Source organism: Globicephala melas, chromosome 7 (genome assembly GCF_963455315.2).
Source record: "Globicephala melas chromosome 7, mGloMel1.2, whole genome shotgun sequence".
NCBI lineage: Eukaryota > Metazoa > Chordata > Mammalia > Artiodactyla > Delphinidae > Globicephala > Globicephala melas.
Genome location: NC_083320.1, coordinates 100,198,954 through 100,217,390, shown reverse-complemented (window position 1 = coordinate 100,217,390; position 18,437 = coordinate 100,198,954). Strand labels below are relative to the sequence as shown.

The 18,437-nt window shown below is 34.0% G+C and overlaps 1 protein-coding gene across 4 annotated transcripts in view; it reads right to left on the bottom strand.

The window, feature by feature from the left end:
- Positions 1 to 939: 939 nt before the first annotated feature.
- The window catches only part of DPP10 (dipeptidyl peptidase like 10), a 1,292,066-nt gene continuing 1,274,568 nt past the window's right edge, over positions 940 to 18,437 (bottom strand). For all 4 annotated transcript variants that reach the window (XM_030843834.2, XM_060302530.1, XM_030843833.2 and 1 more), the window contains 5 exons: positions 7,348 to 7,447; positions 7,039 to 7,097; positions 6,852 to 6,924; positions 3,070 to 3,143; positions 940 to 1,575 (listed from right to left, as the gene is read on the bottom strand). In XM_030843834.2, the coding sequence (XP_030699694.2) occupies positions 1,441 to 1,575; positions 3,070 to 3,143; positions 6,852 to 6,924; positions 7,039 to 7,097; positions 7,348 to 7,447 (441 nt within the window). In that variant the 3' untranslated portion in view covers positions 940 to 1,440. The remainder of the gene's footprint in view (positions 1,576 to 3,069; positions 3,144 to 6,851; positions 6,925 to 7,038; positions 7,098 to 7,347; positions 7,448 to 18,437) is intronic.

Sequence of the window (18,437 nt, the reverse complement as noted above, 5' to 3'; positions counted from 1 at the left end):
CTTCTGAGCTTGACTTTTGGACATCTCTTCTGGAAGATACCTCAAGTGAAGTGAGAAGATACTCTTTGACTTTAGTCACCAAAGTTAATATTCTCATGACCTAAATTGACTTCATACAGTCAAGTTTGTTTTACATTCTCAGTTACTCACTACTGCAAGTCAACACAGCACAGAAGTTAAGGTATTTTGTGCCTTAAAGAGTACACACTGCTGTTCATGAACTTTTTGGCCAATGAATAAAAAGTATTTCATTTCTAAATCTCACCAGAAGGATTTAAATTAAATAGTAACAGATGAATTGGACAGGCACGGAATACTAAATAGGAACTAGCAAATGAAATAATCCAGCTCTTTGCTTTTACCATGAAAATGAGAATTGATTCTTCATTGAGAGAAGTAAAAGGACTCAGTGTTTTAAAAAAGCTTTCTCCACCAAAAGAGCAAAATAGCACTCAGTGGCATTGCAGTGTTAACAAAATTTCTTTATCAGAAACTATAATTTAATATTTAAGTACCTAATTTACATGTGACAAGGTATCATATTCAAAAAATTAAATTGCAACTAGAAAACTATTAACCACTAAAAACAATACCAAACACAACCCAAACATTTATAGGAAAACAATAGCCAGAATTTGAATTGGAAAAAAAAGTTTCATCATATTTGGCTCATTAAACAAAGCATCCATTACAGACTGTAAAAGAGTGTTTCTTCTAATTCATCAAAAGTTTATCCTTTGTAGCATGAATACATGTAAAGATAGATTTATTGACTTCATATGCACACGTGTGTATACATATTGTGAGACATACCTCATGTGTTGATTTAAAGATATCGTATCTACTGATAACTGGTTGAACTTTGGAAGGTGCTGAAACCCATATTTCTACATGACCTGTGACCCATTTAAAAATGTCTTTTTATAAACAGAAATTACATAAAATACTCTGGTTTTTATTAACTGAATCTTAAGCATAATAATAGACAATGAAGGAATTGCACTTATTTTAAAGGTACAGTAAAGTGTTAGATTGCAGCTCAGACATCAAAGATCGGGGACTGTAGTACTGATAAGTTGTGCATTATATGCAAAGATGACGGTGGCCACTGAAATTAAAATGAGAGCAACTAATTACAGAACCAATAGGGGGATAACAGAAGAAAACATGCACTACTCCTACTTTAATGCAAAACTAATTTCTCCCAGGAAACCAACCCTTTGACCTTTCTTACACAAAGAAACAGGTTCTGCACCCTTGGTAACACAGTAGACATGGACTTCTGTATTCAAATTCTAGTTCATTGTCTCTGAGTGTGCTGTTCCAGCATCATCTCCTTAAGCTGCCCTTGAAATTCTGGAGCATCTACAATATTACAGTCTCTTGGTTAGGTTTCATTGAGCCTCAATATCCCCTTCAGTTCTATATAAATAGGGTCCTTTATTCATCTTCTTCTGGTTCCTGTGGTAATATGGGTATTTCTTCCTTTAAACAATCACTGAAGAATCTGAGGATTGTGCTGTAGAGATGATATTTGCTCTTCTCAGATACGTCATGGCCTTCATCTGGGTAGACCTAAGATATTGAAGGGAAAGGAGATTTAAAGTTATCAAAGCAAGTCTTCTTCCTCAGAACTCATTACTTTAGCCCCATGGCAACGGAACTTGGGAAAATAATATCTGACCAAAATCTCATGTAATTCAACTCTGAGTTGTTCATGCTAAACTTTCCTTTTTTATTATAATCATATCAAAATCAACATTTGAGACAAAATACAATTTTATGCATTTATATTGGGATTTGTTGGCCAAAACGTTAGAGCTTTCTACGTTCACGTTGAACAAGGTGGCATTGGCATCACCTTAACTAAATTTTAGATAGTTTTGTAAGTTCTTTCTCTGCCCCTTTGAAATGTATGTAAATCTTCTTTCAGACTCTTGCCAGTTTTACAACCCAGGAAATTTCTTTCTCAAGGACTTGGAAACCATCTCTTTGAAACGTAAACATTGAAAGAGAGACAGCACCCCCCTATCTCCCAGTCTCCAAGTTGTAAAACTACTTCCTGTCATAAAGATAAAAGAAATGTTTCTTAAGGCTGATTACCAAACACAGAAGGCAATGAGTCCCTCCATTGGGGCTCTTAAAAATGCTCCAGCCCCTTGTTTTAACAAAGTTGAGTTTACTCTTTCTCCCCTATTGCAGTAGTCTTGGATAAAGTTTTCCTTGTCTGTTTAATCTTGTGTAATGCAATTTTTACTTTGACAACGTCCTTCCAATATAAACGACATTAGTGAGTTTTCTAAAATATAAATGAAAATACTGTCATGTCAATTCCTGAGTGTAAAGTTTTTAGATGGTGCCTCGTTTCCCTCTGAGTAAAGCCTCACAATCCTTTACACTGTCACTGCCATGACTCTCCATCTGTTTGTCTCTACATCTTCATCTTTCATCATTCTAACCCTGGTTCCTGTGTTTTAAGTATAATGAACGACTTTTAGTTCTTCCAAATGCTGAGGAATTAAAACAATTTTTTTCCCTTCCATGACTCCTGCTTCAGATTGAAAGTTTCTTGATGTGTAAAGTATGTCCTGTTGACCCATTTAGCATAGAGACCCCTGTAAAGTAAATCCTTGATAAGTATTTACTAAATATGGTTGAATGCAGACATGTAAATGACGTAAGGATGTTTTGCCCTCTCCTTTTTCTCTCATGTTATTTACTCAAAACTATTTTCCCCCACTTTTTATGATGAGTGATGGAAACGGACAAAAAGACAAAGGAACTAGAAAGGAAATAAAAATTATTATTTTAAAATAATTCATTATCAGTGATATGAATAAAAAAGTTAGAGAAAAAAAAACATTTTTGAAAGAGTTTATGCAATTCACATATAAAACATAAGGTGATCCACATTCTCACTGTAATTAGGAAATAAGAACACAATTTGGTAGCTGAAAAAAACAGTAAAAATGAAAGGGTGGGAGATGGAGTCATATAGAAGCTGTGTTCTGCATTTTACAACTAAAAAACCAAGGTAGAAAAACATATTTTTCTGAAAAAGTAGCTTACCTGCATAGTATAATTCACTCCAGCTTTTATTAGGTGTTTGATTAATTCTGCTGAATGCTGGAAATGAACTTTTGCTGCAAGAAATTAAATTATGATATTTGAAGGAAAAACATTTTTCAGGATCAGAACATTTTTATATCATTTTTTCAAAGAGATTATGTATTTATCTTCCAAAATTATCAGCAAATCGGATAACTCAACCAATTAGACTTTTAATGCTCCCGTTTAGTTTTGGGAAGGGGACAAGTGGCAAATGTCAACAGGCTTTGCACTAGAAACTAAACAGAAAAAAAAAAATAATAACTGGAAAATCCATTTATGGATTTTTACTTTACATCCACTGCACACTTAAAAGACTGATACCTAGCTTTACCTGGAAAGCCAGTAGATACAATGGCAATAAAACTTTGAGCTTCACATTGTAAAAAAATAAATTAAAACAGCAGTTCCTACTAAGCCTCTACTTTACAGAATGGTGATTAGATTTATTATATTGCATATCATTTATTATTTGTAATTATTCACGTATTTTATACCATTATAACGATTTTAACACAGTGAACGCCTCTCTGGATAGTAATAGCAAACCAGCCTTCTATTCCTTTCTGAGGATTACTAGGGCCACTCTCAGACACTGGCATTCTGCCTTATATTAAATTAGAAAAGAATACCTCATGTTGAGAAAATAGCATACACATATCATTACTCAAGGGCTAAATATGTAATGTGGACCATACTGGTTTCTCCTCTTTCCTTCTAGCTTCCTTCTCCCTGAACTTCAGTTCCAAAACTCTGAAATAACCAGCACAGCAGCCTGGGTGTGGGTAGCAGCATTGTCCCTAACTAGCTATGAAGACTTGGACAAATCACTTACAATCTTTTTTGTGTAGCACTTAGCTCATATGCTGCCTTGGCAATACATTCCTACACTGTGTATCTTCAAATTTCTGTAAATAACTTTTAAGCTCACATTTTTGGACTGTCTTTGTAAAACTAGGGCAGCCTTATCAATAGTTTAAGCTTCTTCATTGTTCTAATGCTGTGGTACTGATTAATCCTGCTACAGAGCAGACAATAAAAGACTCCACATAATCGTTTATATCTTTTAAAAGTCTACCTATAATCTTTTCTAACATTCTCTTATTGTACTTAATGGGAAAATTACCATGCCATTTCTAAATAACTGTGCAAATTGCTCTGTAAATGTAAGCTACTAGAAATGTTAATAAATAGGGCAATGACTGAGATAAAATGATCCTTTATATACCTCATTTGTTTATTGCAGAAAACAAATTGAAAAGGACTCCATCATTCAGCTGCATGGATATAGCTGAAAAGATAAATGCATAAATGGATTTTCCAGTTTTTTTTTTCTGTTTAGTTTCTAGTGCAAAGCCTGTTGACATTTGCCATTTGTCCCCTTCCTAAAACTAAATGGGGGCATTAAAAGTCTAATTGGTTGAGTTATCCGATTTGCTGATAATTTTGGAAGATAATAATAATGGTGGTATTATAGTATTATTGACTGAGTACCTATAACCTACCAGTCCCATGTGGAATGTGTGTGTGGTGTATGTGAGTACATTTGTGTGTGTGGTGTGTGTGAGTACATTTGTGTGTGTATGTGTGCGTGCAAACACACAGGTGTATTTTCTTTGAAGTGACGAGTGCTGAAGGTCTGCTTACATTTTATCAGGTAGGTGAAGTCCCAGGCCCATGACTGGATGAGTCAGGGAACAACATAATTTACCTTAATAATTACAACATATTAACAGAAACAACTGAATAACGTTAATATATTAAAGTGTGATGGCTAGATGTAAAATAATTTAATCTTGAATATAGTTTATTCCCATAATTGAAGCTTTAGAGCCAAGTGAATAAGAGCCTCAATGCCTGTTTCAAATCACCTTTCTAGCAAATCAATAGCTGTGTGATTTTCGGCAAGTTATATAAATTCCATAATATTTATTTTCCCAATTTGTCAAATAACAAGAGAAGTAATACCTACTGCACAGTATTTTCATGAAAAACAGCTACTATGATATTAAAAGCTTTTAGCACATTTCCTAACATACAGTCATTACTTAATAATCACTATTTGTTATTACTAACAATGTATATGTAAGTTCTTAATACCTTAGAACAAAATTCTAATGTCCTTCAAAATGTTTATGTTCTCTTACATCATGTTTCATCTACAACAGGTATGGTATCATCTAAGTCTTTTTAAAAAAAATTATAATAGTTTTAGATTTTCAGAAAAGTTGCAAAGATAGTACAGAGAGTTCCTGTATATCCCTTACCCAGTTTTCCCTACCTGTTAACATTTTACATTATTATGGTACATTTAGAAACATTTAGATGGAGTGTTTCCTTAACCCCTTCTGGTCTATGATGATTTCTCAAACTTTCTTTGCTTTTGATGACTTTGGCAGTTCTGAGGAGTACTGGCCAGGAATTTGGTAAGATGTTCCTCATTTGGGTTTGTCTAGGGTTATGCGTATTTGGGACAAGACCATATAGAGATAGAATGCCGTTCTCACTGAAGCCACATCAAGGTTACATACTATCTACATGACTTGTCACTGTTAATGCTGACCTTGATCACCCGGCTGAGGTGAAGTTTGTCAAGTTTCTCTGCCATGAAAGTTACTCTTCCCCCCCCCATTCCATACTGTACTCTTTTGAAGCAAATCACTAAGTGCAACACACTGTGAAGGGGGAAGGGAGGGAATTAAGCTTTGCCTCCTTGAGTTGGGGCATCTACATAAATGGTTTGGAAATCTACCTAAGGGAGATTTGTCTCTTCTCCCTCATTTACCTATTTATTCAAATATATACTATATGTATGTGTGTGTATATATATATATGTATGGTATATATCAATATTGATCTAAGCTATAATTTAACTGGGACCTGACATGTCTCTAAGTTAAGTTTGAGTGACAGCTGGTATTATCTTTGATATAAGGCCTTTTTAGTGGTATTCTATGTAAAATAGGATAAAAATACTGAGGCAGGGCAGACTGGACTGACAAAAACAAGTTTAAGATTTAGGAAATATTGCTTCAAGGCTTTGCTTCTCTTTGCTCACTTGCCAGGTAGCCTTGGATAGATCAGTTTCCTCCTTGAAATTGATTTTTCTCATCTGTGAGTGGGGCTATAAATAGCCCTCTGTTGTAAGATTTCACATAAAATCATAAAAAAAATTCTTTGAGTACCAAACACTTCATGTGAATATAAAATATTATTTATTACTAGCATTATCAATCACATTCATCTCCAATGTTTAAAATGATAAAAAATGAGAGGTGATATGAAAGTGCCTTTTTGGGTTTTTGTTTCGAGTGGTAAAACTCATCAGAATATCATCTCAGTGCTGGCACCTGTTTGCTATGCTGCTGTTTTCCAGGTTAGTTTCCATTTGAGGTATGCTGAAGAACACTGTCCTAGTAGTGACTAACCACATGTGGTTATTTACATTTAAATTAATTACAATTAACTAAAATTTAAAAATTCAGTTCCTCAGTCATACTGAACATGTCAAGTGCTTGAGAGCCACATGTAGCCAGTGGCTACTGTGCTCAACAGCACAGAGATGACATTTCCATCATCCCAGAGAGGTTTACTGGGCAGTGCAGGTATCAGATTCTTTGTGCCCAACTCCTCTGCTCTCCTCCCCAGAAGGGTTACAGGGCCTCCTGTAAGCAAGTCCTTGGATGTACCCCTTTGTTCAAGGTCAGACCACATCAATCAGTAGCAGCAAGTATAATACGTACTGTCAGCAGTCCCATGAATTATTAATATATTTTCTTCTTTTAAGCCATGAATATTATGGAGCACACTGGAAGCCTATAAAAACAAAAACACAAAAATATGTATATAAAGATTTATCTATATTTGCATTTTGACTGGGTTTTTAGAACAAAAATACTCTCCTTTCTTCATTGGTTTTAAATTAGTTACCTGGTATGTGCTTTCTTCTTTAGATGGCATACCAAGATATCTTTCAGAGAAAGCTGAGGCTGTGACCCAAGAAAACAGAAATTTGAGGGTAAACTAAAAATCATTTGACTAGCATATTTCATTTAGTTTCTACATTTCACATTTAATTGTCATGCTCCACTAAAATTGATTGAATCAGAGCGGTGATAAAGAGCTGAAAACATCTCTGATAACACATGATAAATGAACTCAAATGAGCTTCTCTACATGGGGACTTTCTTGTCTATGAATCAGTACATTATATTAGGTCAGTCTGTAGGAAGTACTCACCATACAACTTCAAGTCTATAATGGGTGCAATCACTGATCCACATTTAAAAAGGTTTTCATCTGATTTTAATATCATTGATGCAATATAGCCACCATACCCCTGACAAAAAAAAAAAAAGTTTTCATATATATTTTTATATATATATATATTCCTAGAGATTTTTTTAAGCTTTTGGTCACTGTTTGGTAATATACATATCAGAATGTCTCATAATGTCCCAGACTGGAGCAAAGAATATACTAACATCACTATGTAAGGATGAAAATTTTGAAAAGAGTTATTTAAATTTTTATATAATAAGCTATTTTAATATCTTTAGGTAAAATATAAAATTAATTATATATCATCAAGTGTCAAATATTGACTCTTTGATTTGGTATCTGGGAATAGCTCCAAACAATTTGAAATTAGGAAAGTACAGAACTGATTAAATCATATCATTTTAGGTACTATATATTTAATAAAACAGTATATTCATTTAATAAAACATTTAATAATGATGATTATTAAGAATTGAGAAAGAGGAATTAAATATTTAAAATATATCTTCACAAGTATAGATTCTGCTTTCAATTCCACACAACTAAAAACTTGAAAGAAATGGTATAAGATAAATACTTTTGCTAGTTAGATGAGTTGGATTATTTTTAAATTTAATTTTTAAATATCCTCTTGAAATGCTTTTGAACAAACTTAATTATAACTTCTTAAAAAAATAAATCAAGGTGTCCAGTTTTCTTTTGTAGACCACGATCTGACTAGAAAATTTCCAAAGGAGATTTTAATAACTACAGTAATGCTAGGCTAAGGGAATGACCTACTGAGTTGTCTGTTCATTTTAGACGTTAATTCTTGCTGTGTTCTTGGAATTGTTTTTCATTTTGCCAGACAATGGAGTATCCTAGTAGGTATTAAAAAAAATATTAATACCCAGGCCTTAGCACAGAAATTCTGATGCAATTGGCTCTACTTTTGAAAGATTTCCAGATGATTCTAGTGTGGTCCTGTGCTCTAGGAACATGTTGTTTTCTCTATACTCTTGAGATGAGTAGTAAAGAATTTCATTTGTGCTTATTTGGAGCATTGTTTAAAAATTGGTACTAGAGGGCTTCCCTGGTGGTGCAGTGGTTGAGAGTCCGCCTGCTGATGCAGGCGACATGGGTTCGTGCCCCGGTCCGGGAAGATCACACATGCCATGGAGCGGCTGGGCCCATGAGCCATGGCCGCTGAGTCTGTGTGTCTGGAGCCTGTGCTCCACAATGGGAGAGGCCACAACAGTGAGAGGCCTGTGTACCGCAAAAAAAAAAAAAAAAAAAATTTGGTACTAGAAAGTCCAAAATGAAATCAGACATTACTTAACTGGTTGACAGAACATATGTGAAGGGTAGCAGAATACACCACCCCAAAGTATACCACTTGGCATATTGATTATTTTGAGATATAGACACTGGAAAAAACAGCAAATGCTGAGAGAAGCTTTCTCTGAACTCCCCTTATCTTCCTAAAGGCAGATCCTCCAAAAAGAAATCAATTGTTCTAGATCCCCTCCCTGGAAGTTTCATCAACCAGGGAAGATTGCCTCTTGCCACAGGAAAGGAGACTAGAAGTTGACACCACAGCCAGAGAGACTATATCACAAACTATACCTCCCATCTATTCTTCTAAAGCCCCATCTGTCTTTCCTAACAATAATTTATTCTCTCTTAAAATGCCTATATCCCCTCTTCCCTTTCCCTGTTGAAAGCGTGCAGAACTCTGTGGGGCTCCTGGGCACAGAAGCTTTTCTGCTCCCCATTTCTTGTTTGTGGGAAACTGACTCCACCTCTATGAACTTCCCTGAGTCCCAAAGGGCAGATTCGAACAGTGGCTAATCAGGGAAGGGAGGGGATACAGAGACAAGGGAGGAGCAAGCAAGAAACAGTAGTGCAGCCTTGGGGCAGGGTCCTGGTTCTGCCTCAAAGGATACACATAACAATATCTTTGAGCTCTTTACAGTACTAAAATCCCCAACAAATGGAAGATGTCAGCATTCTTCATTCCAGATTAAAGGAACCAGAGAAGTTCTTCAAAAGACCACCTAAGGCCAGATTAAAGTAACCACAGAAACTCAACAGACCCCCTGAGACCAGATGAAATGAATGCAGCCCCTGCACACACTCTAATCCTTATCAGCAACCCTGCCCTTGAACCATTGCTATAAAACTCCTCATGAAATCCTTCCAGGTTGAGACACACAGTTTTGAGGGGCAATGGTCTGCTGCATCCCCTTTTGCCTGACAAAGCAATGAAGATATTCTTTTCTACTTCACCCAAAACTCTGCCTCTGAGATTGGATTCAGCATGGGTGCACAGATGCCGAGTTTTCAGCATCACTATTAAGATGGTATTTAAGCCTCATTTCTAAGCCACCTCACAGAGTTACTCATTTTCCCCAGAGTATCTCCCATGTATACATGAGGTGTACATGTCAACAAACTTCTGTTCATTTTTCTCTTGTTAATCTGTCTCTTATTGTAAGAGAATCTCAGGCAAGAACTGAGAAGGGCAGAGGGAAATTATTTTTCCTCCCCTATATATGTCAATTGTGTACAATATCTAGCTAGTACCCAGACATTTATGCAAAGCTTCTGCAACAATTAGAAACTGAGAGAAATAAAATTATCCCTTATAGAAGTAAGCCCCCACAGAGTACCTTTGCTTAGTCTCTTTGAGAGGGATGAAAATAGACTTAAGTCAGCAAAATTAATACAAAAAAAAGTAACAGGCTTAAATGTCTTAACATATCTAAAGAAAGAAGTGGAAGGGAGGAAAAATAATTTCCTTTTATCTTTCTGAGCTCTTGGCTGAGATGTCTTCCAATAAAAGACAGATTAACAAGAGAAAAACAAATAGTTTATTTACTTGTATACCTCACCTATACATGGAGATTAGCAGGGAAACTAAGTAACTCCCTAGATGGCCCAAGTCACCACCTTAAATACCATCTTCAATTAAAAACAGAAGAAAAGTGTTGGGGGAAAGTCAGTGATGGGAAGTTATCAGGAAAAGAACTGTAAACAAGGGTAAGGTTTGTTATGTAGATTTAAGTCAGTGCCTTCTCCAGTGATAAAAGTTTCTTATGATTTAGAGTCATTCTTCCCTTCCTGGTAAAGAGAGGGAGACACAAATAGAGGTTTTCTTTATAAATGTAAATGCCCCTTGCAAAAGGGTAACTTCTACTCTGTTTTTAAAGCTTCTCCCATTTATGCTGTGTCTCCTGTTTATGCTGTTTCTTAAAATAATCAGCTCAAAATAATCCTTATGCCAAAGAAGCATATTCTGGCATGGCATGTTCTGCTCCCCTTCAGAAGTATGAAGGTGTGGGATGAGTCATGCAAAGCAAGTAAATAAATAGCTATTATACAGCAAAACTGTAGAGAGACTTTGAAAATTCTGTCCCTACAAGGAGCCTTTCTGGTATATCCTTTCTAGTTCACTGTCATGGAATTGAGACCATGGTGTTGTAGCCAAGAGGTTTCAAATATTTCCCAAGCGGCAACAGTATTCTCATAGTGAAAAATGTATCTTTGTTGATAACTTTTCTGGTTCTAATTCCACAATAACCAAACAATCTTTCAACTGATAACAATTCTGTTATTTACATAACTTAACTACTTTGAGAGACTAGCTAGATATTACTATCCTGAGAATAACTGTATATCATATTTAAATAAAATAAATTAATAAATTGGTATAATTTTTTTTTACCTTAGTTTCACATGATTCTCAGAGTCATTATCTCCAGGAACTAAGGAGAATGGTGTCTTCCAAAGGAGGGGCAGATTCCAGAACAATACCTGAAAGTTCTTTTAAATTATTTGGGAATCTTGTTAAAAATGCCTATTCTAATCCAGTAGATCTGGGATAGGGCCCAAGATTTTGCATTTTTAACCAACTCCCAGGAGACGTTTATACTGCTGGTCCATATTTTGAATAGAAAGTTCTTATTGTGTAATAATGTAATAAAGATTCCCAACATAATATCTTCCTAGCTTTAGCCAGCATTCCCTTGACCAGTGGAACTTAAAAAATTATGTATCAATGCCCTCAAAAACAATTGAATCAATATGTGGAGAATGGGCCATGGAGCTCTCCATGTGATTCTAACTGAAAGCAGGGTTGTAAATCGCTGTTGCATAAGACATTGTATTTTACTGTTTAAAAAAAAAAAATCCAGGATTTGGGATTAATGAAGGTAAATACTCTTTAAATGGTAGTAAAAATTTTTGAATAAAATTCTCTCTATAGCATTTAAAAATCTTATTCAAAATACTGCTTTAAACTGATTTATTTCAGTTAATAAATTCTATTTTTAAAAGAAAATCAACACTGGTAGGAATTAAAATAAATTTTAATTGCTTTCCTTCCTCTTTATCATTTCATATTTATTCACTGAATGCCAGAATAGATAATGAACAAGTTCTTGGAAAAATAATATTCCACAAGGATATTGGAATCAGATATAAGAAATCAGATATAAATTCTAGTAGACATAGAATGGTGATTTTAACTTCCAAAGCAACTCGTATCTATCAGGAAGATACCAAAAACTGGGGTTCATCATACTGACTCTTGTCAACGAGAGCACATTTTTAATTTGATATAGGTCAATAATAGTCAATAGTTGGTATAGGCTGCTATGTTTCAGTTGTGTTGTCATTTTATTTGTTTCTCAGTGATCAGACTGTTCCATTCATTACAATTGTTATGTCATGTCCATTTGCAAAGCATTTTAGCATTACTTATAAAATTTTAACAAATTTATCTAGACTTTTAAAAGTTTATTCCATGGACCTAAAATATAGATAATTTTATTTCTTTAAAAAAATAATTTTTACTTGTGGTGTAAGAAACTGAATCCAATAGATAGAAAGACTATAAAAACAGGAGATGAAATCTCTAATACCATTTTACTAAGGACTTACGTTTTCATGGGACTCAGGTTTTGAGATACTTAAGTGACTTTTTGAGATAGTTTTCAAGAGTTCATGATTGCAGTCAAAAAGATCTACTGACAGAACTGAAAAAAAAAAACGTTTCTCCTACAGCCTTTGACTTGTATGATTCTTTCTGAACCACATCAGTTGTAATACACAGTGAATTAACTTAAAGTAAAAATACTGTAAATATGTTATGAATAACAATTTATTGTTGCATTAATTTCTCTTTCTGATCTTTCATTGTCCGTGTATAGTAATGCAAGAGATTTCTGTGCATTAATTTTGTATCCTGCAACTTTACCAAATTCATTGATTAGCTCTAGTAGTTTTCTGGTGGCATCTTTAGGATAATCTATGTATAGTATCATGTCATCTGCAAACAGTGACAGTTTTACTTCTTCATTTCTAATTTGTATTCCTTTTATTTCTTTTTCTTCTCTGATTGCCATGGCTAGGACTTCCAAAACTATGTTGAATAATAGTGGCGACAGTGGACATCCTTGTCTTGTTCCTGATCTTAAAGGAAATGCTTTCAGCTTTTCACCATTGAGAATGATGTTTGCTGTGGGTTTGTCATATATGACCTTTATTATGTTGAGGTAGGTTCCCTCTATGCTTACTTTCTGGAGAGTTTTTATCATAAATGGGTGTTGAATTTTGTCAAAAGCTTTTTCTGCATTTATTGAGATGATCATATGATTTCTATTCTTCAATTTGTTAATATGGTGTATCACACTGATGATTTGAGTATATTGAAGAATCCTTGCAACCCTGGGATAAATCCCACTTGATCATGGTGTATGATCCTTGTAATGTGTTGTTGGGTTCTGCTTGCTAGTATTTTGTTCAGGATTTTTGAATCAATATTCATCAGTGATATTGGCTGGTAATTTTCTTTTTTTGTAGTATCTTTGTCTGGTTTTGGTATCAGGGTGATGGTGGCCTCATAGAATGAGTTTGGGAGTGTTCCTTCCTTTGCAATTTTTTGGAGGAGTTTGAGAAGGATGGGTGTTAACTCTTCTCTAAATGTTTGATAGAATTCAACTGTGAAGCCATCTGGTTCTGGACTTTTGTTTGTTGAAAGATTTTTAATCACAGTTTCAATTTCATTACTTGTGATTGGTCTGTTCATGTTCTCTATTTCTTCCTGGTTCAGTCTTGGAAGGTTATACCTTTCTAAGCATTTGTCCATTTCTTCCAGGTTGTCCATTTTATTGGCATAGAGTTGCTTGTAGTAGTCTCTTAGGATGCTTTGTATTTCTGCAGGGTCCATTGTAACTTCTCCTTTTTCATTTCTAATTTTATTGATTTGAGTCCTCTCCCTCTTTTTCTTGATGAGTCTGGCTAAAGATTTATAAGTTTTGTTTATCTTCTCAAAGAACCAGCTTTTAGTTTTATTGATCGTTGCTATTGTTTTCTTTGTTTCTATTTCATTTATTTCTGCTCTGAGCTTTATGATTTATTTCCTTCTACTAACTTTGGGTTTTGTTTGTTCTTCTTTCTCTAGTTCCTTTAGGTGTAAGGTTAGATTGCTTATTTGAGATTTTTCTTGTTTCTTGAGGTAGGTTTGTATTGCTATAAACTTTCCTCTTAGAACTGCTTTTCCTGTATCCCATAGGCTTTGGATCGCTGTGTTTTTGTTGTCATTTGTCTCTAGGTAATTTTTTATTTCCTCTGATTTCTTCAGTGATCTCTTGGTTATTTAGTAACGTATTGTTTAGCCTCCAACCGTTTGCGTTTTTTTACGTTTCTTTTCCTGTAATTGATTTCTAGACTCATAGCATTGTGGTCAGAAAAGATGCTTGATATGATTTCAATTTTCTTAAATTTACCAAGGCTTGATTTGTGACCCAAGATGTGATCTATCTTGGAGAATGTTCACTTGAGAAGAAAGTGTAATCTGTTGTTTTCGGATGGAACGTCCTATAAATATCAATTAAATCTATCTGGTCTATTGTGTCATTTAAAGCTTATGTTTCCTTATTAATTTTCTGTTTGGATGATCTGTCCATTGGTGTAAGTGAGGTGTTAAAGTCCCCCACTATTATTTTGTTACTGTTGATTTCCTCTTTTAGAGCTATTAGCAGTTGCCTTATGAATTGAGGTGCTCCTATGTTGGGTGTGTATATATTTAAAATTGTTAAATCTTCTTCTTGGATTGATCCCTTGATCATTATGTAGTGTCCTTCCTTGTGGCTTGTAACATTCTTTATTTTAAAGTCTATTTTATCTGATATAAGTATTGCTACTCCAGCTTTCTTTTGATTTCCATTTGCATGGAATATCTTTTTCTATCCCCTCACTTTCAGTCTTTATGTGCCCCTAGGTCTGAAGTGGGTCTCTTATAGACAGCATATATATGGGTCTTGTTTTTGTATCCATTCAGTGAGCATGTGTCTGGTTGGAGCATTTAATCCATTCATATATAAAGTGATTATTGATATGTATGTTCCTATTATAATTTTCTTAATTGTTTTAGGTTTTTTTTTTAGGTCCTTTTCTTCTCTTGTGTTTCCCACTTAGAGAAGTTCCTTTAGCATTTGTTGTAGAGCTGGTTTGATGGTGTTTTTTTCTCTTAGCTTTTGCTTATCTGTAAAGGTTTTAATTTCTCCATTGAATCCTTGCTGGGTACAGTAATCTCGGTTGTAGGTTCTTCCTTTTCATCACTCTAAATATATCATGCCCCTCCCTTCTGGCTTGTTGAGTTTCTGCTGAGAAATCAGCTGTTAACCTTACTGGAGTTCCCTTGTATGTTATTTGTCATTTTTCCATTGTTGCCTTTAATAATTTTTCTTTGTCTTTAATTTTTGTCAGTTTGATTACTATGTGTCTCAGCCTGTTTCTCCTTGGGTTTATCCTGCTCTGAGACTCTTAGCACTTCCTGGACTTGGGTGGCTATTTCCTTTCCCATGTTAGGGAAGTTTTCCACTATAATCTCTTCAAATATTTTCTCAGGTCCTTTCTCTCTCTCTTCTCCTTCTGGGACCCATAAATGCGAATGTTTGTGTGTTTAATGCTGCCCCCGAGGTCTCTGAGGCTTTCTTCCTTTCTTTTCATTCTTTTTTCTTTATTCTGTTCCATGGTAGTGAATTCCACCATTCTGTCTTCCAGGTTACTTATCCTTTCTTCTGCCTCAGTTATTCTGCTATTGATTCCTTCTAGTGTATTTTTCATTTCAGTTATTGTATTATTCACCTCTATTTGTTTGTTCTTTAGTTTTTCTAGGTGTTTGTTAAACATTCCTTGCATCTTCTCGATCTTTGCCTCCATTCTTTTTCTGAGGTCCTGGATCATCTTCACTATCATTCTTCTGACTTCTTTTTCTGGAAGGTTGCCTATCTCCACTTCATATATTTGTTTTTTTGGGGTTTTATCTTGTTCCTTCATCTGGTACATAGTCCTTTGCCTTTTCATTTTATCTATGTTTCTGTGAATGTGGTTTTCGTTCCACAGGCTGCAGGATTGTAGTTCTTCTTGCTTCTGCTGTCTGCCCTCTGGTGGATGAGGCTATCCCAGTTGAGACTCTTAAGACTCTAAATAATGAGTAATTATCCCCATAGGTTAAGTTTTAAAAAGCTTCCATATTCATTGCACTTTTAAAGTTGTTTTACCTTCTCCAGATATCCATGTCTCTTGTCTCCTCAAATTTCCCTGTTTTAGACGAATCATGAACTCCTAGTGAAATTGTTCCTCTCTAATGATTGAAAATTGCTATCTCATCTTTATTCTTGATTCCCTCTCTGCCTCTTTGCTTCATTTTTCTGAATTGTAATATCATTATCTGACATTTTATATACTTTACTAATTATTTTTCATTTATTTGTTTTTCATTTATCTCTCTTCACTGCATTAACAATTATATAAAAGATAGACTTTGCTTTGTTTTGTTTTGTTTTGTTTTGTTTCAGTGACTGCTGTAGGTCCAGTAACTTGAAAAGTGCAAGGCACATAGTATACACTCAGTACATTTTTTTTAATGAATTAATTTTATTCCCATCAATACTGGCCTGGTAATCATAGCAATATCTGTTCTCCGTATGATGTTTATAATGTTTTAAATTTTGCTACCTACTTTTGATTTGTGTCATCAATTTTTAAAAAATATGTCAGAAAAAATTTCTTTCAGCAGTTTTCTTACCTTTAACACTTAGATATAATTACTTGGTACAGTGAACACTAATATTATTACATTATATTATATGAAATTAGATTAGGTCCTAAGGATAATTATTCAAACTAAAATGGTTCAAAGTCTTTAATCAAGTCATATGAATGATTATTGAGTACAGATGGCCAATTATTATACTATTAGCATATTAGCTAAATATGCTAATAGTATAAGCTTTCCATTTATCCAACAAACAAGTTAGAAAACAATATGGACAAAAACGTGCTACTTAAAATAAAATTTTAAAATGCACTACTAATAAGCAATACCTAGAAATAAATATAGCAGGGAAGATATTTGACATACATAAAGAAAACTATAAAATTCTATTGAGAAATATAAAATAAGAATTAAATAAAAGAGATGTACTATGTGATTCATATCAAAGCTACATCATTTGAAAAGTTTAATTCTTCTCAAATAAAAATTGTTTTAATAAAATTTTAGTTAAAAAATTATAGCTGAATATTTTGGGAGAATTTATAAAGTGGAGAAAATAGGAGAGGTAAGTGAAAGGTATTATGAAAGAAAAGAGCGAAGAGTGGAAAATATTTTAAACTATTAAAATGTATTATTATTAAGCATGATATTATAATTAAAAGACTATAAGATTAGTCTAAGAACAGATAGGCAGGTTACACCAGAAATAAATCCAAGAATATCTGAGAACTTATTGTTTAGGTGGCATCATAATCAAAGTGTTAAGGACGATTTAGTCAATCAATGGAGCTGGTGAAACTGACTAGCTATTTGAAACCAAATATATAAATCCTCAGCATACAAATGTTATGTACCTCTCTCTGCCCCACTCAAACAGATACATAAAGAGAAAATCTAATAAATACTTATTTTGATAGGAATGAGACCTTTAGAAAATAAAATCACTGGAAGAAATCACCAGAGAGAAAATCTAATAAATACTTATTTTGATAGGAATGAAATCTCTAAAAAATAAAATCATTGGAAGAAATCACCAGAGAAAGGATTTGAAAGGTTTTGCCAAAAGATAAGAAAAACACTTTAACACTTCAGTTTTTTTAATTATCATAAACAAAACTGAAAGTCAATCAACAGGCTGAAGAAATATTTCAAACAAATGTGAAAAGATTGCTATCTTTAATGCATCAAAATCTCAAAATTGCAATAAGAAAACAAATACATATATTCACATATATGAGACCAATATAACTAAGTGTATATATGTATATAAATTGACAATTCAAAAATAACATTGTAAAATGATTAATAAACAAAAATTAATTTTACGTAGGAATTTCTAATTCCATAAGAATGGAATAACAGAAATGAGATTTACCCTTCCATGTGAAACAACTAAAAATATGGGCAAAATATATGAAATAGAAGTAATTAAGACATTGGACATTGGGCAACAAAGGACAGTGATCACTGAAAGACAGAGAACAAGTCAACCCTGGGATTGCTACAGCTTCCTGCCTGGAAGAGTACAGTTAAGGCACAGCAGCAAAATGAAGCACACAGAGAAAAATATTTTTTAAAAATTAATATAGTTTTGGTGAGTTTAGGGAAAAATTCAACTGGCCTAATTACACACCTATTTGCAATCCCTGGAGAAAGGGGGCAGCAACAACAAAAAAAATTGAAGTAATAACTGAACATTTTCCAAATTTGATGAAAACACTAAAGCTAGAAAGCCAAGAAACTCTGTGTACCTCCCTCCAAAATGATAAGGTTTGGCTATCTGGTGGGAAAGAGAGAATTCCAGATGAAGGAAAGAGCATGACATGAGTTCAGTTCAAATTCCTTTGCAACAAAAAATCAAATAAAGCATAAATACCCTGAAAAGGCTTATAGTCTATCATAAGAAATGAACAAGAATACAAATAAATATAATACATTGCATGATGGTATAATGAATATGAGAAGCTACTGACAAAGTATTCTTTGAGTACATAGGAGGGAA